Here is a 24,529-nt window from a genome sequence, read left to right as displayed (position 1 = left end):
TTCCTCATGTTCAACCTAAACCTCCCCTGATGAAGCTTAAGATTATGACATCTCATCCTATCACTCAGTTGCTTGGGATAAGAGGCAACCCCTCATCCAGACTGCAACCTCCTTTCAGGTAGTTGTAGAGAGCAGTAATGTCTCTGCTCAGCCTCCTCCTCTCCAGGCTAAACAACCCCAGCTCCTTATAGGACTTGTGGTCCAGACTCTTCACCAGCTCCATTACCCCTCTCTGGACTCTTTAGCACCTCAATGTCCTTCCTGAGTTGAGGCGCCCAGAACTGGACAGCACTTGAGATGCGGACGCACCACTTGAGGTGCGGCCTCAGCAGTGCCGAGTACCGAGGGACAAACACTTCCCTGGTCGTCTGGCCACACTATTTCTGATACATCGAGACGTGGCCTCTCCGCCCGGGGCCACCTCCCGCGCCGGCCCCCCGCCCACAGCGGGGCCTCCCGAGCCCGGAGTCCGGCGGCGCTGCGGCGCTGCCGGGGCCAGCGCGCAGCCGCCCGCCCGCGGACATGGCGGCGGAGCAGGAGGCCGGCGGCAGGCGCCGCCTGCGGAGGTGAGGGCGCCGGCCCCGCTGCCGGGGCACGGGAGGCGCGGGGGCAGCGCTGTGTGTTTGGCCGGGGGTAGCGGGAGTGCGGCTTCCCCTCCTCGGTGATGTCCGGGGAGCCACCGCCCCGTGCCCTGGCGGTGGGGGTGAGGCGCGCGGGGGAGCCCCAGGAGCCGCGAGCCGTCCCGCTGCTCCCCAGCGCCGGTTTGCCCTTCAGCACCCCGGGGAACAGCGGTTTGGCCTTCAGCACCCCGGGGAACAGCGGTTTGGCCTTCAGCACCCCGGGGAACAGCGATTTGGCCTTCAGCACCCCGGGCAACAGCGGTTTGCCCTCCCAAGCCCCGGCTGGCCCGAGCGGGGAACAGCGGTAACAGCGCCCTGGGAGGCGGGGTTCGGTAGGTAGGGCCGTGGTTGCTTTTCCTCCTGTGCCCGCGCCATGCCAGGGATCCGAGGAGGGGCGGCGTTTCGCCTCCGAGCAAGACAGCCCCTAGCAAGACAGTCAAACTCCAGCTAGACGGGTCCGAGGATGTTTAGCAGGAACGGGCATGAGGAGCCGGGGAAGGTTTAGGTTGGACATTAGGAAGAATGTCTTCACGGGGTGATTAGGCATTGGAATGGACAGCCCCTGGAGGTGGTGGAGTCACCATCCCTTCAGGTGTTTAAGGAAAGACTGGACGTGGCATTCAAGTCTAGTTGGCAAGGTGGCAAGGTTGGGCTGGATGATCTGAGAGGTCTTTTACAACCTAATTGATTCTGTGATTCTGTGAAGTTTTAATGAAGGATTTGGAGAAAAACCACAGAGTTAGTGGTATCCTGGATCAGAGTTACCGTGTGCACTGGCCCACCCGTTGTATGGGGGCAACTGCTGGTAGATTTGCAAGCTGGTCCCCACCAAGTTTCTTGGGCCAGTGACCAAGATAAGGTTACGGCAGCATTGCTCAGCTGCTGGTGCCATGAGTCCGACCCCAAACCTCGACCAGACAAGGTGTCACTGTGGCTGGCTTCAGCTGCTTCCTGACAAATACATACTGGGCTGCTGCTCCCTGCTGCTGGTATTATCCTTCTGATGTATGTCAAAAGTGTCTATAAATCCACTCTACAGAAGCGGCTGACCTTGAAAAATGCAATAATAGTACTATTATGGGAATTTTTATGTATTTGTTATGTTGGTCGCTGTGCAGCATTGATGTCTTGAGATAAGACATATGCTGGGCATAAGTATAGAAGGGAATTGGAGACTTCACACTTTTCAGTGTAGTACATTTAATAGTTAAATATATAAACCCGCTCTTCATTTCAAGTGTATTTCACATAATTTCAACCAGAACATCAGGTGTCTTGATCAAGACTGAAATTATGTACTTTCATATCTAATTATTCATATTATAGCAGAAAGAATTTTAGTGGACACTAATAATATCTTACAAATACCTTTTGATTATATCACACACTACCTCTGTAGAGGGGTCAGGAACATAGGTTCTCTTCTGCATACAAAGGATTTGTTTTTGAAGGAAAAAAGTTATATAAATTTTCAGTGGAAATCCTATAAAAGAACGATAAAGTGATATCTAATCTAAGTATGGCCCTGGCAATGGAATGGCAATAGAAATAGTATAGAGCTGATGCTTAACTAAAAATTGAACATTAAAGCAATAAAATGTCTGTGTTCATCTGAAAAATGATGAAAAGCTCACAGAAGTTCATAAAGCATGTTTTTATTATTTACATGTTCCATTTTTATCTGAATTTGTCAGCACAGTTATCCATAAAAAGGCATTGGAGACTGAGCACTTACTTTTGCTCATAGTGTGCTAAAACTGAAGTCCTTGCTAGCTCTATATAAAAATAATCTTTAAAGCTATTTTGTCAAGGAAATGTATTCAAGAGAAAGAATTGCTTGTTTCTCTCAAAAATCATTCATATTTTCTTTCTAAAGTATTAAGTGAAAAAATACACTTTGGATAGGTATGTCTTAAGTACATTTTTACTTGTTTATTTAGGCTCCTAAGTTCAAGCCAATCTGTTTTGTTGGACTTTTGTGCCAGTGCAAAAGCTCACTGAAAGGAGGATATGAGATCCACCTTAGGAAAGCTTCATTTAGGTTGAGGTTGTCCAGGTTTCAGACAACCTGGACATCTGCAAGAGGATATAAGCAATATTTTTTAGGACTGAAAAATAGGTGGATACACTGCCACTTAAAAGCCAGTGTTAAACCTGCACTTCACAACATGGTCTTCAGTAGGTTTAAAAAATTAATGCTATTAATTCTAACCAAACAAGACATTCCAGAGGAAGATACAAAATAGTGGAGAAATATCTAAACTCTAATGCCAAGCATGAACATGAGAGGTAACATCGTTATGGATAAACAGGGAAAGGATTGTCTGTCTTCTACAGTTACAATAGAACATGTAAAACTGATTTTTTTTTTCCAGAAAAGTAAACTCTTAGTGATTTTGTCTGTGGTGGAAAGATGGCAACACTAGAGGCTCACAGCCTTAAAAGAAATGCAGAACAGTTCCCAGTTTTTTACTTCTAAAAGCAATATAGTGTATAAGCCAATCTCAGTGTATTGGGAATTCTGAATTATGATTTCCCAGCGTTTGGAGGACATTGTTATGAATGCTTCTTTTACGCAGACATTGAGCAGAGGGAGCAGACCAGATGTCTGATACAATCCCAGTGGTGTTCAGACGCAGAGAGAGCACGCACACACTTCGTGAACTGTGACCTGTATAAGGCAATATGTTTAATGTACGTTGAAGAAACCAGCTTCCACTTTGAAGATGTCACAGCCTTCCTGAAATTCTTTGGCTGGTTTGTCTGGAGGAGATTGAGGGGAGACCTCATTGCAGTTACAACTTTCTCATGAGGGGCAGAGGAGGGGCAGGCACTGATCTCTTCTCTGTGGTGACCAGTGACAGGACCTGAGGGAATGGTCTGAAGTTGTGTCAGGGGAGGTTTAGGTTGGATATTAGATAAAGGTCCCTCACCCAGAGGGTGGTTGGGCACAGGAACAGACTCCCCTGGGAAGTGGTCACAGCACCAAGCCTGACAGAGTTCAAGAAGCATTTGGACAATACTCTTGGGCACGGGATGTGACTCTTGGGGATGGTCCTGTGCAGGGCTAAGGGTTGTACTGGATGATCCTCGTGGGTCCCTTCCAACTCAGCATATTCTGTGATTCTGTGAAATATGGATATGAACATTTGCATCCATCCAGATGAACAGTTTAGGAGACTAAGCTATATTGAATAAAAGTAGTTAATTAGTAAACAATGACACAAAGCTGCTTAGATCATATTTCTATTGCCAGGTAGGTTTCTTGTGTGAGGAGGAATGTTTATAACATCCTCTTGCTGTGGGAAAATAGTGAAATATTGTTCATATGGTCTGCCGGATTTAACAATAATAATTATTTTTTGTTTTAAAATCTGTTACTGTTGTAAAAACATGAATGTTAGGAAATGAAGCAATTATTTCACAAAGTGCAAAGAAACTTTTTCACACAGTGAAGTTTTGGTTGGGTACTGAGGCAGGTGATGCTACAGGAATGGTATTATCATTTTTTGCTTGTCCCAGCTTAAGTTTTGCCTTCATGATAGAGGCATGTTGGGAAAATGCTAGATGTATTTCTAACAAGCTTGAGTTTTTGGTCCAGATGATAAGCTATACTCTTTAGTTTGCAGGAGACTCTGTTAATTTATAATCACAAAAATTATTATATGATTTTTGAAAAATTGTGTGCAGCCACACAAAAAGCCTGAATCCTGTGATAAACTGCACCGTAGGAAGTCAGCTTAATTAGTGCAAAATGCATCTGTCACAGTCTGTGTCTTTACCATAGCTAGGTAACATTAATTCATGTCTGAGTCATCTAGTTTCATTCAACACTCTTCTGATGTGTATTTGTCACTTGTAGCCACAGTGGAAGTTCATGTTTAGAAAATGTACCCTGTGTGTCAAAAGCCTGACTTTTGACTTGCTTGAAGCCCCAGCTAGTACCTCACACTGACAAGCACTAGAAAGAGGCTGAGAGAAAAGGGATTTCTCTGCCAGCTGTGATAAGTCTTTGTCATGAAAATTTGAAAAAACAGATAACCCAATGGAACATTTCTGTGACCTTGTGCCCAAACTAGGAAATGGGATGAGAATAAAGTTAGTGAATACTGAAAAATGATCTGGTTGTAGATTAGAGAAACCATGCAAGTGTTTCTTTATGTAAAATGGTGCAAATTTTAAAGCAAATAGAAGCACACATTATTTATACATAATTTCCAATGAAACTGTTGATGAAAAATCTCTCAGAACTCTATTTACATTTTATTATTGCCATACTGAGTCAGAATGTATTAGAATGAATTGCGAGTATGTATAGCTGTCCTATTGTGAAAGAGATTAGCTAGTAACTCCACTCGATACTTGTAATCTGTAACTTGTTAAAAGTAAATTTAGTATTTTTTAACTCCTTAAAAGTATTTTATTAAAAAGATCAACCATATCAATAGAAATAAAGATATCAGTGGAATAATGCATTACTTTTAACATTTTCAGGGTTTCAACTGGTTACCTACTTAATTCAGTACAACAATTCACATGATTAAGGCAGATAGAATATAGGAAAAGCTAAAATATCTTCTAGGGAGACTCAATTTCATTCTAAACTAAGTTATTAAAAGAAGTCATTAGCAAGGTAAAGTCTCTGCTGGGATGTGTGTGTCCACTCTAACATCAGCTGAATGTCCTAGAACTCAAAACAGCTGCAGCTGTTCAGTTTATAAAGAATTTTCCTCATCTAGTAATTTCTGCTGTGAAACAAGCGAGGGTGTTATTCCTCTGGTGTAGCTGTAATATTTTGAGCCTTTTCCTGAGCTCTGGCTGATGTCAAATGAAGCCAGTGGCTAAGCAGTCTGGTAAGGACAGCAGCTTTTCCTATCTCATTAAATCCATGCATGTTTGTTTGATCTTATTAGAAAAATGTGCTGACAGCTCTAGTTTGGAATTGATCCCTGAGGCTTGAGAATTTCGTTATGCACTCTATTGATTGTTTTATCTTTTTCCCTTTCTTTTTTTTTTAAGAAAATAAGAATTCTATTTTAATTAAAATTGGGGGTTCTGGGAGAAGCAACTCCAAATCAGAATTAAAAATTTGCCTTGTAAAAGAGGCTACTGTGTACATCTTCACATGAATGTGATGCACTCTGCCATTTCTCCCTGCAAATTCCCCCTTTTAGGAAGAAAGCTGTGGGAGAGTGATTTCGGTGAGAGAAACACAGGACAGAGACAGTACAGCTCCAGATTAGTTGAGAACACTGTAGTTGAAGCAGTCACTGATGTAGAAGATACAGAACAAAGCTATTTCTCCTTAGTAGTGCTGTGCACTCCACTGCCCCTGGATCTGTGACTGAGAGGTGACTCTTCTTGATCAATGAGGTGTCTGTGGTCACAGACAGCTGGCAATTATACTGTTGTGTTGCCTCAGTTCTTATTGTATTAACTTAGCTTTATTCATGTGGCTATTCTTTGAAGATGATTTTCTGTCTAGTTCAGAATTTTTTAGAGGTGGGAGGCAGTCCTGCTGAGAGGCAGGAAGAGCTCTGATTTTTGCCAAGATAAAATAAAAGCCCCAGTAAATGGTTTCTTGGTGACATCTTTGAAATCTGCTCTCCCACTGCAGATAGGGTGAAGGAATGTTTTTGGGTCTGGAAGCTGGCTGTGAGAATTCTCTGATTTCTGCTTAGACTCTTGAGTTTAAAATAACATTTGATGATTTTTATTGTTTATATGAAATTTAGGTTGCCCAAAGTAAGCCGGTGTTTCCAGGACTGTCCTATGCATCATCTCTGCTATAGCATTAACCACATTTTTTTCAGAAAATTTATTATGCCATTAGGAGTACTTGACTTCTGATCCTCATATTGGCTGTGGTTTGGATTTTCTTCTGAGGTTGGGATGAGGGAGAACTGGCGTTCACCCTTCCAAGACATTCATACCCATTTGCTTGGATGCACTCTGAGTTTGTCTTGGTTTTTCAGGGCTATCTGTGCTAAGACAAAATAGGCTATGGCTTTGCACTGGATAAGGTGCAAAGACAAGGCTTTTACCCCAAATGATTTTGTAGAGGCCAGTGTTTTTACCAGGGACTGACTTTGCATTTAGCAGCGTCTCAGGCTGGGGGGTTTTTTGTCTGTTTTTTTGTTTTACTCCTATTTAGTCATTATACTGTTTAAAAATGTTCTGATTCAACTTTGCATTATTACAGGATGGCCATATTTTAAACCTGAGGTAGCCTAATCTTTTTTTTTTGGTTTTTGGGAGCAAACTGACTTAGAAGATTTTTATTGATTGTCATTATTTATTCTTGTACACACAAGTGACTCATTATACTGTGCAGTCAGAGTGAAAACTCTTAATGATTTGGCAAGAAAGTGCTTCATCAGCATGGCATTACAGAGTCTTATTGTAAATATGACCAATCTCTACCTTGTAACCTTCAATATACTCTTGGAATTCAAACGGATGTTCTCATGCATATTTGGAAAGCCACAGTGGTCAGGTGAAGTCCCCGGTGACTGGAAAAAGGGAAACATCACTCCCATTTTCAAAAAGGGGAGAAAGAAAGATCCAGGGAACTACAGACCAGTGAACCTCACTTCTGTTCCTGTGAAGATCCTCCCAGAAGATATGGTAAGGGACATAAAAGACAAGGAGGTAATTTGAGGTAGCTAGCACAGTTTTACTAATGGCAAGTCATGCCTGACCAGTCTGGTGGCCTTCTGTGAGGGAGTGAAGGCAACAGTCTTTACTCAGAGGGTGGTCAGGCACTGGAACAAGTTGCCCAGAGAAGTAGTGGATGCCCCATCCCTGGGAGTGTCCAAGGCCAGGATGGGGCTCTGAGCAACATGGTCTAGTAAATAGTATCCCTGCCCATGGCAGGGGGCTTGAAACTAGATGACCTCTAGGTCCCTTCCAACCCAAACCATTCTCTGATTATGTGATTCTATGCATTGCTTAAGTGAAATGCCTTGTGTAGTTGTGGTAGGGGTGAGAATGTTTGTATTGTACTGCACAAAATTGTGACACATTTATTCTTTCTTACATCTTTACCTGAACAAAGGCGCACGATTCATTTCATAACTTAAGAAAGAAAATGGTCTTTCTTGGATTTTTTTGTCCCTTGGAATTAGGAAGACAGCAGAACAGTGCTGACTGAGTACAATTCAGTTAATTTTATAAATATTTGCTCAGCAGCATTTGTCAAATTGCAGTAAATCAGGTAGAAAAGCAGTCAAACTCTAAATTTAAAAAAGTCAAATGAAAGAGCAATGTAAAGGACAAGGGCTGGATAAGGGGTGCACCCTTTCCCTCCTATCTGTATCCTAGCACCTATGGATTCTACAGGGGTTTTTTGCCAAAATTTGGCAAATAGATACCGTAAAAATGTGAAGTCTCCTAAAGGTCATAGGGAAATTGTTTTATTTTTTTTTCTTCACAGACTGGAGTTTCTCATTATGCACATTTTACAAGATTCCATGGGTTTTCTGTGCTACAGCTCCCTCAGGTGGTAAAATAATTTTCCATTTGGAATTCCAGCTTGGTTTCTGTGAAACACTTGACTTCTCTTCAGATGGTTTTGAGGCTTGGTTTCTGTGAAACACTTGACTTCTCTTCAGATGGTTTTGAGGCTTCTCCCAACTTACTGTTTGTTCTATCTGATTTGTAACAGAAACATCAGAGTTCAAGGAACAAGAGTTTCAGTGGGAAAGAACTCACTCTTGCTATACTTGGGTTCCCACTAGAAAATACACCGCAGTATTACCACAGCTTCAGTGATTTCTTATTTCTCCCTATAAGAATGTGAAGAACATGTTTTTTACAGTTGTTTGACATAATCATGTTGTGTCTTGATTAGAAAAGCAGAATTGGTGCTTGATTCAGACTTAACATGAAATGGTACACAGGATTCCCCGCAATAATGACCTTTGCTTCATCCTTTGAATGGTAAAGATCAACCATTTGATTACCTTATATGTTCCTTATAAGTTCAGGAGTCTCTGTTTAATTTCTGATTGCATAAACAATGGTCTGTCTCAACCTTGGTGATAAGTCGAGTCCTTCCTTGATTTATAGGGCAACAAATGCACAAACAACTTTTTTTTTTCAGCACAGTTCCTTTTAATTTGGAAACAGATGAAATTTATACTCGATTAGTTAGTGTAATATATACTTCAGAAGTGTAAATTGCTTTTCATCTTGAAGGATCTTAAAATCTTTTGCAAACTAGGTACACACCACAAAGCCAGGGCTGTTCCAAGAATATTTTCCCTGCAGAAATCTCTCTGGTGTCATTGATTATTTACCTTTATTCAGTTGTTTCTCTGCTGGCTCTTTCTTGTGCTTCTGCCAGTTACCAGTGCATATCCCACTCCATTGCAATATTTAATTATGGATTTAGTTCTGTTCTTGTCATATTTTTGATTACTTACTTTTTCTGTTACTTTTACCCAGCTTTGGTTAGTAAGTTTGAAGGGAGTCACTCAGTCCTACCTCATATAAAGATGTACATGTTGAGGGAAGCGTTCCCTTAGAAGGGACTTAAATGTGAATAGTCTGTTAGGTGGTTTAATTTCCAAAATTATTTTAAAATAATTGTTCATAGTTTGATGTCCCTATTCTGTTTTCAGTTTGTTTATTTAACTCCTATAATATTTATGAACTGGAATGTAATGCTGCTTAAACTTGAAAAGGTCAATGCATGACTGAGAAGATTTAAAATTTCTAATCACAGAATATTCTAAATTGGAAGGGACCCACAAGGACCATCGAGTCCAACTTCTAAGTGAATGGCCCATATGGGGATCAAACCTGTAACCTTGGTGTTATTAGCACCATGTTCTAACCAACTGAGCTAATCTCATAATTTAATCTATTGCCTTAGTGTAAATGTCCTTAGGTAGAACCTTGCCACCCTGGTGGGCTTCTGAGGGTCAGGTAGATAACCGTGAGCAAGGACCACTGCCATGAAGCAGGGGGTATCCATGGACTCCATGCACCATTTCTTACTTACAGATCTTCACCCTGCAATGTTAGAGAGGAAACTTTCTATGAAGCACAGTCCTCAATGAAAGATCAAAATACTTCACCTTCGTCACAGGGTAAAAGTATGTACACGGACAAATAATTGGCAGAGTACTTTGTGTGTGGTAATTTCTTTGTGTGTCCGTAGTCCTGTATGCTACATATTGAGAGTTCATGAAGTCATCTTGCATTTGGATAAGTGTGTTTTATGGTGTGTGAGTGTAATACAATATATACATAGGTACAAGAACTGAAGAAAATTACGTTTGGAGTATGTTGGAAGAATCAGAACTGATTCTAAGTTATAGGACAACCATACTGGTCAAACATAGGACTGTCTCACCAACTCTGCCCCAGATTGCACGAAAACCAGTAAATCAGCCGATAATCATTTTCTAATGTCAGCTACTTAGTGTTCTGGAGACAGAAAACTGTCCTGCTTAGTGAGGGCAGCCATACGTGAGAAAGCACCTCTTTCCACTGACAGTCTCTGTGTGTTCCTGCATCAGAACAGAGGAGAGGATGGACTTACATGTGCTTTTCAGTATGATGATGCACAGGGTTCAATTTAAGTATTTGAAAACTGCATCTTATTTCTCTGGTTTGAAAATTCCTGGGTAATAAAACAGTTTCTGTAATAGCCATTACTGGCCTTTTTCCAGGACTTCAAAATGTTAGACAAGAATGCACTGTTCAAATACAGGTTAAGTGAATGTTCAGAGCATTCACTGTGGAGGTTGGGTTGGTCTGTGGTTCAGGATTATAGAAACAAGTGAAGTCTTGTGCTCTCTGTCCTTTTCTTTTGTGGAGTTCTGAGGCTCTGAAGTTTAAACCTGAAGTTTGAACTTATTTCTATCATGCAGAAAATGAATTATCTGGACTGGTGGTCATAGAGAGCAACAGAGCATGCACATTCCCCAGCTGTATCCCTTGTCCCTCCTCTAACTCCGTCCTCAGGAGTTTTCATCGTGGAAACAGTGATGCTGCAAGAACCCTGCTTATGAGCTCCTTTACATATGGACATGTGTAGTTAGCCTTGCCTCTATCAAGCAAATGACTTTTTCTGGAGTAGAATCAGGAAGTATGCAATTTCAGACAAAACAGTGGTTTTGTGCATAAATTTAGAGGACTAACTGCAGAAAAGAGGAACACAACATTAACACACCATCCGTTTCTGCATTCTACATTTAATTCTCCTTTTCAGCAAGTAGAAGAATAGCATTAGTAACATCAACATACTTTTGTGTGTAAATTTACAATAACAATGCACTGAGCATTTTTTTGGTCAAAGGGGTTGAGGCAAAGGAATCAAAAGGAAATTTTATTCAAGCCATGAGACTTTGCATTCTGAAAACACCATTTGGTTTTCCTTTACACACTGGCATATATGGGAGCACACTTTAATAATGCTACAGCTGTAAGAACATAGAGGGATGTGTCTTTAAGTTTTAAGAATTTTCAAAATTGGTAGATGTCATTGTTTCGAAACTGTTTTGCTGGTGTCACTGTTTCTGAGCTTCCCTATCCTGATAATCCAACTGTAATATGAAGCCAGAACTAGCAAGAGAAAGGCAGCAGTGGGGACATCAGTTAGAAGTTTACTACTCGGAATTGTTTCTCTGATAACACCTATAAAGAGAAATTTTTAGAAGAGATATAGCATAGCAAGTGAAAAGTCGAGGATCATGTAGGAACCAGAATGGTGTTTTGGGCTTAACTTTCACTGATTTATGTCAGTTCACTTAGACTTTCTGCAGAGTAACCCCAGAACTTCACTTTGCAGCTCCCAATACAACGTGTTCACCTACTTGCTGTTCACTAATTGAAGAAATCCCTAATATCAAGTTATGGTGACAAAAAAGTACTCCAAAAGCCTGAAAACTCTGGCATCTCCATTAGGTGCTTGAAAAACTCATTTAGGTCAGTAACGTTTGGTCAGATGCCAAGTCCTCATTAGCTGGTTAATTTTATTCTTTTGAAGTAACAAAGGCTTGAGGAAAAAGTGTGAAATGAAAAAATCACAATTCACAGGTATCTCATCTGTCTGCTGTAGAAGTTAAAATTTTAACTAAAACAATGTGACTGTGCAAATTTTCTTAAACTTTCTAACTTTGTATGTTTCCTGGGTCATTCTTAATGCATGCGTCTATTTTCTGCACTTATCAGTAATTCCATTGCACAGGCTACAACATACCGTGGCAAAACCAAATAAATTTGTGGAAAATGTAGCTATGATACACATTACTCCCTATTCCAAGTCAGTCTTCTAATGCCAAATCCTATATATTTGAATTTATCTAAAGGATTTCTTATGAGAAACCAAGTGGAAACTTGCAGATTTCATTGAAACAAAACCACAGATAGCCAAACATCTCAGCATTTGTTATAAGAATTTGTGAAAAAAAAATTTTAACTTAATATATGGTTACAGGAATGACTAATTTATAAAACCAAACCCCCAAAAACCGACTAAACTTGTAATCCCCCACCCCCCCCAAAAAAGCACCTTACAATGTGAAGGTTTTGGACCCACTTTGATTTTTCTATTATTCTGTGTCATTGCGCCTTACACTGAGTTCATTTGTAGTCACTTGACTACCCCAGCAGAAGTCCCTCTGGGCTCTCCTGTCTGATAGTATTTTTCTGGAATGAGTTAGACTAGCATTTGCATTTTTCCAGGAGCTGGGCTCCTCTGCATTTTGCATTTGCTTCATTAATTCTTCTGTACACAATTTCAAGAAAATGGTGGCAAACCCAGTAATGTATACAAATAAAATAGTGTAAAATAGCATGAAATGAAAAAGAAAACCTTGTGTGAATATACAGAAGATGAATTAATGCCATAAATGCAGTAAAATGATAATATTTTTTTTTTGTTTCAGGTTTAAAAATGTCTGATTGGAAAAATATTGTACACAGAACCCGTTGTATTGAAAAACTGCTGTCTGAGAACAATTTTCAAGATATTGAGGATCATCTTAAAGAACTTGAAGATGTTGTTATGATTGTAGAATATCTTCAGGGGACAGAAGTTACCAAGGCTGTATACAGAGTACTCAAGAGCTGCCCTTCAGGACGGTTGAAAAAGAAAGCAAAGCAGTTATTATCAAGGTGGAAAGCACTTTACAAGAATAACTGTGTTCGGTCAATGCAAGTTAGACAGTCATTTTCTGCGTATGTGAAAGAGGAAATTGGGCATTGCAGTGTGGTTCCTAGAGAGCAGTTGCTGTCTGAAGGACCATATCAGGAGGAGGCAATAGCTGGTACTAGTTCCAGCTTTTTGGTCCCATCACAAACTGTTAAAAATGGGGTATGTAACAATGCAGAAGGCAGTATGAATCAGCCTTCTTCTTTTGAGGAGCAACACATTGTTAATGAAGATTCTAAATCTGTTGTTAATGGAGCAAGTCTGCCATCAGGACCCGATGAGAGCTCTAGGTATAAATGTACAGATCTTCTATATAAAGCTTTGATTGGTTCTGCCAAAGATGAAGAAGAAACTGTTAAATGGCTACAGTTATCTAAAGAAATTGAAAAACATATTTTTGCTCTTCATGCTAAAAATGACAAAAAATATAAAAATTGCATCAGAAGTAAAATCTTTAACCTGAAGAACCCTAAAAATTGCCACTTGAAACATAACCTTTTTACAGGGACTTTGAGCCCAAAGGCTTTTGCTGAGATGACAGTGATGGAAATGGCCAGCGATGAACTGAAACAGCTCAGGGCTCTGTACACAGAATCATCTGTTCAGGAACATCAGCTTCCACAAGTTATTAATGGCACACAGACAAACAAAATAAAGTGTAGGCGCTGTGAAAAATTTGATTGCACTGTCACTATGATCGCCAGAGGAACTCTCTTTCTTCCAAGTTGGGTGCGAAACACGAATCCAGATGAACAAATGTTGACTTACGCTGTTTGTAATGCATGTGGAGAGCAGTGGTATCACAGCAGATGGATTTGTTTGTAACACTATCCCTTCTTAATAAGTGGTTTGCAAACATCGATATGAGAGAGTGCTGCCACGGCCCGAGGGAAAAAGGGATAGGGACGCGGCACCACACAAAGGGTTCAGACGCAGCTGAGGGTCTGGGTGCAATGCCGATTTATGGATCAAACAATCCATCCAACCCCTCACTGCGGGATTGGTGGATATCTTGAACTAAATTTTTCAACTGATTGATACTCTGATGAATTGACTGTGCATGATCCGAAAAATTCATGCAGCACATGCCTTCGAACTCATGGCACCCATGTCTGTGTGCCAGGAGTAGGAAGTCAATGGCTGCACGATTTTGTAAAGTGATTTCTTTTAACTTTTGTGTATCTGCTAGCAGGCCTTCGATCGCAGTGGTGGTGGCATTAGCTTCCTTGGTCAGCCAGCAACCAAGGTGGGTCAAAAGGGATAGGGCATGGGCTGTTCCTATGCCCGGGATCGGGAAGGAAGCCCAGAAATTTTTCATGCGGGATCAGATGTGGATGTTGGAATCGCAATCCGCCGGGAAGGGTAAAGGAGGTGGCGGAGTGACGATTCCAGCGTCCACATGTGGTGCCGCAACAGCACGGGGAGTAGTAACTTTTGGTTTTGGGCTGGTGGCGCATGGTGGTGTTGTCTTTGGCTTAGGAAACCTAAGCGGTGCGCCCATTGCAAAGGATAGGGATCTTTTAACTTGATTCTTAGGGATAGGGGGTTGATCCAATAATTTAAACTTTGCTGGGTTAAAAAGTGCCACTTTTCCTACTGTGCAGGGACCCCCTTCCGGGTAAGCAGGAATACCCTGCCATGCCCAATCCCGGCACAGAAGGAAAAACCCTTTTGGGAGTCTCATATTTCTGGGCACAAGTTCAGTTGCTACTGTAGTAGCAATCGAATTGTTACACCACAGCGAGGGGGTTCCTTGGTAAATTGGTCTGCTAGCGGATACATTATGGGGTGTGAATAGATTGGGCTCCGTGTAACGATGAAATAAGATACAATTATTGGTGGGGAGAGAACAAGGAGGTCAATTTCTTGGGGAGGATCCGCAGTGAAAGCTTGGCCGGAAACAACCTGTGCTTAGTGTAACAGAATTTAGTGGCAGGGATCCCAGATTCCGGGTTTGTGATACAAAAGCATTCCACTCCTCACCTGGAATCACAGGAATACCCACCAGGGACCTTTGAAAGGGGTTACCGGCGCTGGACAAGGCCAGGCACAAGGTGTCCGTCCCAGTGGCCTTGGCCAGCGTTACCCACAGGTTCTCTGTCGGCTTCTTCATCCACTCTCTCAGGGGAGATGAGGTAGACTTGTTGCAGATCAGTCCTAAAGTGCCGATTAAGATGATGCAGGCGCGGAAGGTCCACAACTTGTGTTGGGATCCTGATGTATTCGTATTCTTCTTGCTGGGACCCACTTAGGTCCTGTGCCACCTGAAAAACAGGCATACCCTTTCCCCCAGGTGATCAGGGGAAAAGGGCCCGTCCAGATTTCTGTTATGGGGTCTTTGTACATTACTTTTGCTTTTTGAGTACTCTGTGGAAAATCAGATTTAAAGTGCTTGTCTACAGGACTTCTGTTTGTGTGAGTTTCAAATTCCTCCAATAAATTTAAAAAATTTAAGACGTACATCACTTTCTCTAATCTCTCTTGGGGGGTCATGCCTGTACTCCCCCTTCTTTGTTTTTTGAGTAAATTTTTTATGTTTTGATGTGCTCTCTCTACTATGCCCTGCCCTGTGGGGTTGTATGGGACTCCAGTGGTATGGTGTACCCCCCATTCTTCAAAGAATCTCTTGGTGTCTGCAGATACGTAGGAGGGTCCGTTGTCAGTTTTTATTTGCTTCGGGACACCCATCCTAGCAAATGCAGATAAAAAGTGTCTTTTCACGTCCCTGCTTTTTTCACCAGAATGTGCGGTGGCCGCGATCATTTTTGAGAATGTGTCAATAGACACATGTACATATTTTAGTTTTCCAAATTCTGCTATGTGCGTGACATCTGACTGTCAAATCTCCAACGCCGTTAATCCTCTGGGGTTAGTTCCTTCTGGAACTAGTGGAGCAACCATTTGGCAGTCAGGGCACGCTTTCAAAATTTCTTTTGCTTGATCCAATTTTAAGCTGAATTGTTTCTGTAGTGACCGCGCATTCTGGTGAAAAAATTCATGGGAGATTTTTGCTTGCTGGTATAAATTGGGGGTAACAACCATACCTGCCAGATGGTCAGCAATCTGGTTTCCCTCCGCCACAGGACCTGGCAAAGTAGTGTGAGACCTTGTGTGGACAATATAGTAGCCGAATTTCCTGTTTCCAATTAAAAATAGCAAATTTTTCAACAGATTAAAGAGTTTTCCATTAGATACTTCTTTCAAATACGAATTTTCAATCCTTTTGACAATGCCCACAACGTATGCTGAATCTGATACAATATTAATTGGTTCACTATTAAAAATTTGGAAGGTGCGAACAACTGCTGACAGTTCCACGATTTGTGGAGAACCTTGAACTTTATGAATATTCTGTTGCCAATTGCCATTTTCTCGCCAAACTATTACCGCATTTCCGGTTCTCCCAGATCCATCGGTGAAAAGCGTTTTGGCATTTTTTATTGGAAGGTCTGATTGCATAATTTTTAATTTTAATGGAATTGGAATCAGTCTCTGTAAAAATGGGCATGCCGGGAGGTGAAATTTGACTTCTCCCGGGTAACCCTCAATGGCAATCTGAAAATCCATGGAATTCTGCAGCAGTTGTTCCAGATGTTCAGAAGTCAGTGGGAGGTAAATGCAACCTGGCTCCTCTCCACTGAGTTCCAAACACCTGGTGCGTCCTTTAAAGATTCACTTGCCAATCATTTCAGCCAATGTCACGATAGTTTTTGAAAATTGATGTGGGAGGAATATCCACTCCCACAAACAGAAGTCCTTGGTGTCACTTGTGAATTGGCCCAGAATGGCCAGTGGTTGTTGTTGTTCCCTGATAATAACTAGGGAAGATGGCAGTCCCTCTATTTTTCTGTAAGATTGTCTCTCTGAGATTTTGTTTTCAACTGTGCAAAGGGCTTGTTCTGCTTCTGTTGTTAAAAATCTGGGGGAGGACAAGTCTGCATCTCCTTTGAGCAATTCAAACAAGGGGTGCAAATCACCACTTGTGATCCCCAGCACTGGTCGGATCCAATTGATCGCTCCCAACAGCTTCTGGAGGTCATTTAAAGTTCGGACTTTCTTATCAATCAAAACTGATTGAGACTTAATGGTTTTGGCAGTAATTTGGAGTCTGAGATACCTCCATGGTGCTTCCCTTTGTACCTTTTCAGGGGATACTTCCAATCCTTTGGAATTTAGAGCCGAAATTGTTGAATTTAGAGTCTGCTCAACTGCCAGTTTTGTTTTGGCACAGATCAATACATCATCCATATAATGGAAGATGATTGACTGTGGGAATCTTTTCCTGATTGGCTCCAACACTTTTGCCACAAACATCTGGCATAGTGTAGGAGAATTTTTCATCCCCTGGGGAAGTACCTTCCATTGGAACCTGCGATGGGGTTCACAAGCGTTGATGGCCAGGATTGAGAACGCGAATTTAGCCGAATCAGCCGGATTGAGATAAATGTGGAAAAAACAGTCCTTAATATCAATTACCACTAGGGGCCATTCAGCAGAGAGCATAGATGGAAAAGGCGTTCCCTGCTGGAGGGCTCCCATTGGTTCCAGGACTTTATTTACTTTGCGCAGGTCCTGAAGAAATCTCCAGGAACCTGAGGATTTTTGAATCACGAACACTGGAGTGTTCCAGGGACTGGTGGAAGACTCCAAGTGACCTTTAGCCAGTTCTTGATTCACAAGGTCATTTAGAATTTGCAGCTTTCTTTTAGGTAGGGGCCACTGATCTACCTAAACAGGTGTTTCGGTCTTCCAACTCAGTTTGGCCAGCTACACATGCTCAGTGACCCCTCCTAAAAATTTTCCTCCGTTCTCAAAGTTAACTGCCACTGTTCCATGGCGTCCCGTCCCCATAATGTTATTGGAATATTCAGAACGTACGGTTGCAGAGATGCCGGCCTGCCCTCTGGCCCGTATACTGTCAATACCTCCCGACTCCTGACAGGGTGCTGCGAACCTCCCACACCGCTGACTTTGGTGTCTGTAGACTGAGCCAGCCAGCTGCACGGCCAGTCTCTGGAAGCTAGGATGGTGACGTCTGCTCCCGTGTCTAGCAATCCCTCCACCTTAACTTTCTGCAGGTGCCTAGGTGCAGAAAAATAAATAAGACAAGTTAAAAGAGGTCGCGAGGTCCTCACTGAGGTTGCCCAATGGACTTCCTTCAGTGATTCATTCCCCTGTTCCTCGTCCTTGGACACTATGCAGAGAAGATCATCGGTGGAGATCATCTTGGCAACGGGGAAGCGGCTCTCTAGCTGTACGGGTGGGAGAAGCACAGTTAGACATACAGCGATGTTATCATTGGTCAACCCTGTCAGGAGAGTGGGAACCACAACAATGCCTCTTTCCACAGCTGAAAAGTGAGAGATGACTAAATATGTCTTGTCCGGATTCACATTAGCAGATGGCCTGACCCTGGCCAGCTGCTCTTAGGAACTTAAGTGAATTGAAGGGTGTGTCACTGATAATATAATCCATTTTAGCAGGGTACACTGTTGTTTAAAGGGAACTGGGTCTGCCGGAGGCTCCCGCACTACGGGGTAGCTGGGCGCGGTGTCGGGCGCAGGATGGAACGGAGCTGACGGGATACTTGTGTCAACGCGCCCCCCTGAGCGCTCTGTCCCCCGTTTTCCAAATGCTCACAAGAGCACGGGAGAAGATCTGGTAAAGAGCTGAATGTTACTTTTCTCTTTAGCCCTGGGGATTTTCTGGGGAGAAGGGGCTCGCCATTGATATTTGTTAGTGATCTACAACTCGAGGACCAATGGCGGCCCTTCCCGCACCTCCGGCAGAGTGATTTTGGAAGGTTATGTTCAGGTGTTAATCTGGGACAATATTTTTTAAAGTGTCCCTTCTACCCGCAATTAAAACATGATTGTGACCCGGTGAGAGCAGCGGCCAGTAGACGTGCCTTATGGGAGCCTGAGCCAGTATTCTTGCATGCGTCTATCATCTCAAGCAGAGATGGGTCTTTCAACATTTTTAGTGCTTTTTGGCAGTCCTTGTTAGCCTTTTCTATAACCAATTTATTAAATAAAATTTCTTGACTTTCCTTTTGCTGGAGTTGCCGGCTAATTGCCTCTTTTAATCTTGTAATAAAGTCCACAAAAGGTTCTTTGGGGCCTTGATTAATTAATGTGAAAGAGGGGGTCTGGACATAGGCGTCCGCCACCCTCTTGACTGCCTCCATCACCAATTCTTTTGTAACATCCAAAAATTTAGGTTCAATTTGGGCCTGATGGTTTCTGCTTGAGTCATTTCCCTCGCCGTAAAGCATGTCTATGGCCTGTCTCACCGGGATACCCCTTCTTTCCTTTTTTTCGTTAACATAGGTAGTGATCAGTTTTTTCCACTCTGTTTCGAAAACAGATGATTGAACAGTGGAAACAACTCTGTTCACTACCGCTCTTATGTCATATGGGATTAGTGTATAAGCCAGGAACAATGATTCTAGGAGGCCGATGGTAAAAGGCGCTCCTAACCCATACTCCACTATCGCCTTCTTTATATCCTTGAGCATGGGATAGGAGATGGGCCTCCACTCTGGGGCCCTGCCCTCCTCTAGGTATATGGGAAAAGCTTTAAGGAAATCCACGTCGTTTGCCTGCGCAGCCTCTTCCCTGAAGGCTTTCCAGATGTTAGGCTGTTTTGATTACCTCTCAGGGGAGTGCTGCGAGTAGTCTGTGTCCGAGTCTGGGTAGCGGCAGGCGGGGTAGGCCTCGATGGTACAGGCCCTATGGGTGTGGCCATGTTGCCGGAAAACAGACTTGACCTTCACCCTGACCCCGCCCCTCGCTACCCTTCCGTCTCTAGAGGGAGGTCTCTCTGGTGAAGAGGCGGAACTGGAGGGAGAGGCCGTGTGTGTGGGCGTGTCGGGAGAGGGGTCACTGACACATGCAGGTGGGGGCGGAGGCAGTCTGGAGGGTGGTACCGAGGGGGCCCGCACCCTCTTCTCCCGCGCTGGTGACTCCCACGGCGACTTTTCCCGCCTTCGCTCCTCACGCTTTCTGCCTCCCTCCTTCCCGACGCCATTTTGTGCACGCCGTGATGTCTTTCCTTCCCTCCCGCCATCTTGTGTCAGTCTCGATCTGGTAGATGTCTCTGGGAGGCTGCTATTCGTGCTCATCATCTGGTGCTGTAGCACCATCAGAACAAGCCTCCAAGCTATCAGCGCCTCTTTCACTGTCCGGTCCCCCCTGTCATTATCTCGCCACAGGCTGTAGCCAATGGCTTGCCACTGGTCCACAGAGGTATCCTCTGTAAGCTTATGACCTTTGCGGTCCAGCCACTTGGCGAGTGCTTTTGCAGATTTTTTTGTCTAGGGGGTGACCGTGCTCAATGATGAAATCTTTGAGGTGTCTGTAAACAAACTTTTGGGAGGTGGACAGCGAGAGTCCCATTTTGATGTTTTAAAGACTTCTGTGACAGTCCTTGGTGTTACTATTCTTCCCTTTTTTGTTTTTTGGGTGAGGGTATTGGGGTGGGAAGTGGACTGTCCCCAGCTGCTCACCTTCTTCTGGTGTGTCAACCTGTGCAACTCCGCAGCCCACAGTCGTCCATCCAGCTGGGGGGGACCGGTGGGATGATCACCACTCCTGATGGTCTCTGAGCCCAAGTGAGCACGCAGGAGTTCTCTCAATATGAGAGACCTTCAACTGCGCCCCACATTGGGCGCCATCTGCCACGGCCTGAGGGAAAAAGGGATAGGGACGCGGCACCACACAAAGGGTTCAGACGCAGCTGAGGGTCTGGGTGCAATGCCGATTTATTGAGAGAACACAGGGACTTATACAGGGTAAATCTGAGGGGAGGATTCAGAACTGGGGAGGAGCATGGGACTGACAACTCAGGGGAAGACAGAATTGGGAAACAGGGGAAAGGTGGGTGTAACTTCTGGGTATTCAGGGGAAAGGACCAATGGTAGCTCACTCTGCACTGCGGCAAACTCCAACCAATCAGTGACAGAGGAGCAGGAAAGCAGGGGAGAACAAGTTGTTAAACAACTTTTGACGGGAAAATCTGAGGGACAAGGGGGAATAATATTGTGGTAAATTAAACTTGATGCAAAACCAATGATGAACTGGGGAATAACAGTCAGTCCAATAAGTTAACAGTCCATTTAAGCTCTGTAAATGTCCCTCCACGCTTGAAATCTCTCCCAATCGGACTTCTCATTCTCCTCAGAGTGCCTCTGTTGAAACTTATAACTTTAAATTCTGTATTGATACTATGTAGATGCTGTCACTAAAAGGTGCAAGATCAGTTTTAAAAAACTGCTAATGTATTTTTGAGGATGACTTCAATAAATCTATGTGGTTTTAAGTAATGTACATATGTAAAGAAATGAGTAGAGGGAAAAAAATTGTGACATGGTTACGCTATATCTGAGAGTGAAATATTCACTAGTAAATCCATTAAAAATATTCCGAGTGCTGCATTTTTTTTCTCAAGGGGCTGAGTATTTGGAAATTTTGTTATATTCAGCAGGAGTTCTTTCACAGAACCTAAGTTTCATTTACAGTAAACAAAACTGTTTCCAAAACTGCAGTTCACATACTTGCCTGCATTGCAGAGTGTTCAGCATGGATTCACTCCTTAATTAGATCACTTTTTGCAAGTAAGTGTTAAATTATTAAGTTGGTTTGAGAGGTAATTTCTAACAGGAAAAGAAACAAAAAATAGAATGGAAGGAGGGAGAAAACAGCTAGCAAATGAAAACAGGAATGACATCCTGCTTTAGCTTTTTATAGCTGTTGGAAAGAAAACAGGACCTGTGACAGTCTGTCAGTATGCAGTCCAGATTTACAATATAAGGTGATGGGTCCTGCAACTGTTAAGAAATTAATGCAGGATCAGAGAATGGATTATTTCAAAAAATTATGTAAATATATTATTGAATTTATCTTTGTTATAAAGGCATGAAATTAATAGGCATTAATCAGTTTCTGAGTGGTATCGTCTCTGGAATTGGGACATCTGGCCTGAACTGAGAAAATTAATGTTTTTATATTGTGCATTCTGGTTAATCAGAAACAATGAATAGAAGGAAATCTAATAGCTAATATTTTTGTTCCAGCATCAACGGGATGTTCACTGATTGTATACCATAAGCATTTATTTATTTAAAAAAAAATCATCCTGCATTCTTCTCACTTAAGTAATAACCCTGTGTCTCTTACAAATGCACAACAGGCATTTTTCAGTTCAAGGCTAAAATGCATCAGCAGAGCAGGAAAACGTGGTGAGTATTGGCTGGAGGAGTTGAGGCTGGTTCCTGCACCCTTCTGGCTCTGACACAGCTGGGGCTGGTCAGCTCCTCTGGGCTGAGACACTGCCCTGGAGCTCTCCAGCCACATGACCTGCCAGAGGAAGGAGTTAGGGACATGAGATGAGAAAATAGCTGTTGGTGAACTAAAAGCCAGCCAGGACTAAGAGGCCTTTTATCTGTATATGGGGAAAATGGTGTGTAACCTGTTATTAAGAAGAGACACTTAAAATATTCTACTAAAAAAAAAAAAAAGAAGAAAAATCTTTCCATTCAGTGGAGCATTAACAGTTAACTTTCAATGTTGTGATTTACTGTGGTATTACTTAAGATTTTTATCATGTGAAAATGTGCGTTCTAGGGGAATTGCACTGATGTAAAATATATATTAAAGCTTTACGCCAGACCCCTGGTGTTCAACTGTGTAACCAATCAGTGAATATCTGCCCTTCCTTCCCAGCCCTTACCTGTGTGCTGGAATTGTTGGTTACAAGTAGTCCTGCTTGTTTAAGTGGGAGTACTTCTGTGTAAAGTATTATTCTTAGCTTTCAATGAAACTACAGGAAGGCAAACACTTCTGTGTGACTGGTTCACAGTAGGCACAGCATTGTTGTGTGCAGTCATTTTGAAGGTCATGGTCCTGTTGAGGAGAGCTGTACGCCAGTACTGTGCTGTGTCAGAACACCATGTAGCAGAAGACTATTTTAGCTGTGAATAACAGACACTTATAAATAATTTCTGCCTGCAGTTGGTTTTGAAGCCATTCCAGTAATGTAGAGCTCATCCAAGTTTTATCTTGCCAACGGGAAATGTTACAAGGCATGGACAGTGTTTTTGACAGAATATATTTCAAGGCTAAAATTTATAGCTGTAACACTGACTACATTTGTGACATAATATATAACATAATATTCTTTTGAACCACTCATCCCTAAATATGTAGTGCTAAGCTATATCTATGATCCATATTTACTGAGCAGGTAAACAGCAAGTATGCAAACAGCAGGTATCTTAAAACTTTTAGATCCCTAAGCAAGCCTGCCTCACTGTGATCTGAGTGAGCCATGCCAGCAGCAGCAAGAGGGTCATTTGGTTTTAGCCTTTCATATCTTGATCTTATCTTTTAAGATGTGGGAATAATAAAATCCAGTTACTAGCAACTGCAGTTGCAGATTATGGTATAGAGACCATAAGGTTAATAACTACAAATAGTAATAAAATGGATTATAACTGTGCCTCTTTAAAACTGTGCCAAGTATGAGAGATGGTCATTCAAGTGAACCATTGCTCTTAAGTAGGTGTGGTCATAGTTTCACTAAGCAAAGTACTGCTCCAGGCCACAGCTTGTCAAAAGGTTATATTGTCCCTACCCAGATTGTGTAACTGTGCAGGCTTAAAATATTGGACTGGATAAGATTGTATGCTTCGTCTCAAAATGTCTCTAAAAAGTCAACTTGCAACTACACAGTGCATGTACCAGCAGGAGTGTGTAGATCACTGGAGTACAGGGAGTACAGGGTCCAGCAACAAGGATAAAAGAAAACTGAGATTATTCTGTTGAAGTTGCCTCATTTCAATTTATTCCAGGTGGTAAAAAGATCTCTTAACTTTTTCAAGCATAGACAATTAGTTTTGGTATGATGTTTAGCTTGTCCATGGTGCTGCTCCAAAAAGGAGTGTGACATTAGAGGTGAGCCACAAAAAACATCGGACAAATGTATGCTGAGTAAGGCTAAAGTCTGTATTTGTTTTGATTGGGTTTTCCAGAGATGCTGTCAATTCAACTGCTTCTTGGATCCTGTGATTTAGCAGTAGCAATGAAGTCTTAAACATAAATTGCACTCAAAGATCAAGGAGCCTGTAGCTACAGAACTTGTGATACATATCTTGAGAAGATGAAAGCTAAATTAAGAATGAATTTCACACAATTTTCACTGTAAAAACAAAGATACTGTTCTGAGAAGTGCTCTGTAATTGGAATCAATGTTGCTCCCTTAACACCAGGGATAAAACTCCCTCTGGTTCTTAGAGGTCCACTGTGAGATCCATTTCATTCTGTTCTGTTGAGCACCTTTTCCATCTCCCTCATAACCCTCTTACTGTGCACTTTTTAGGGAGGTACTCAGCTGCCATTTGTTGTTTATGACTCTTTCTTCCTTTCAAATCCAAAAAGAAATTTGTGCTGTTTATTTTTTATTTAAAATGTGTTCCTTTCCTGTCTGCTGTGCTATGTACATTTGTACTAAAGCCAAGAACTGCAACCCTTTAAACAAAAAAACCAACTCTTTTTTTCTGGCGAAAAGGAAAGTTACCTGGTAACAGACGGTGGTTAAGGAGCAAATATGTTGAATTACAGTCCTTCAGAGACTCTTCAGGGTGTAATGGCCAATTCACTGACTGCCTGAAAGATAAGGAAAGAAACAAGAGCACTTTGATAATTTCTTGGATTGCTCGAGGGCTGGCCTGCTTCATTCTGGTATG

General features: G+C 42.3%; 1 protein-coding gene across 14 annotated transcripts; it reads left to right on the top strand.

The window, feature by feature from the left end:
- Positions 1 to 452: 452 nt before the first annotated feature.
- TCEANC (transcription elongation factor A N-terminal and central domain containing) lies at positions 453 to 21,206 on the top strand. 14 transcript variants are annotated; one of them, XM_039379919.1, is made up of 5 exons: positions 7,085 to 7,247; positions 8,056 to 8,121; positions 9,630 to 9,721; positions 11,422 to 11,558; positions 12,521 to 21,206. In XM_039379919.1, the coding sequence occupies exon 5, from the start codon at positions 12,529 to 12,531 to the stop codon at positions 13,609 to 13,611; it is 1,083 nt and encodes a 360-aa protein (XP_039235853.1). In that variant the 5' UTR covers positions 7,085 to 7,247; positions 8,056 to 8,121; positions 9,630 to 9,721; positions 11,422 to 11,558; positions 12,521 to 12,528; the 3' UTR covers positions 13,612 to 21,206. The 14 variants fall into 14 exon arrangements, with proteins under 14 accessions (XP_039235857.1, XP_039235849.1, XP_039235850.1 ...); XM_039379912.1 differs by lacking the exons at positions 8,056 to 8,121; positions 11,422 to 11,558 and adding an exon at positions 8,473 to 8,561; XM_027725196.2 differs by lacking the exon at positions 11,422 to 11,558.
- The last annotated feature ends 3,323 nt before the right edge of the window (positions 21,207 to 24,529 follow it).

The sequence above is a fragment of the Pipra filicauda genome, unplaced genomic scaffold, assembly GCF_003945595.2.
Source record: "Pipra filicauda isolate LSUMZ 115617 unplaced genomic scaffold, ASM394559v2 scaffold180_size1756469_pilon, whole genome shotgun sequence".
In the NCBI taxonomy this organism is placed as follows: domain Eukaryota; kingdom Metazoa; phylum Chordata; class Aves; order Passeriformes; family Pipridae; genus Pipra; species Pipra filicauda.
This window is presented reverse-complemented; position numbering and strand designations above follow the sequence as displayed.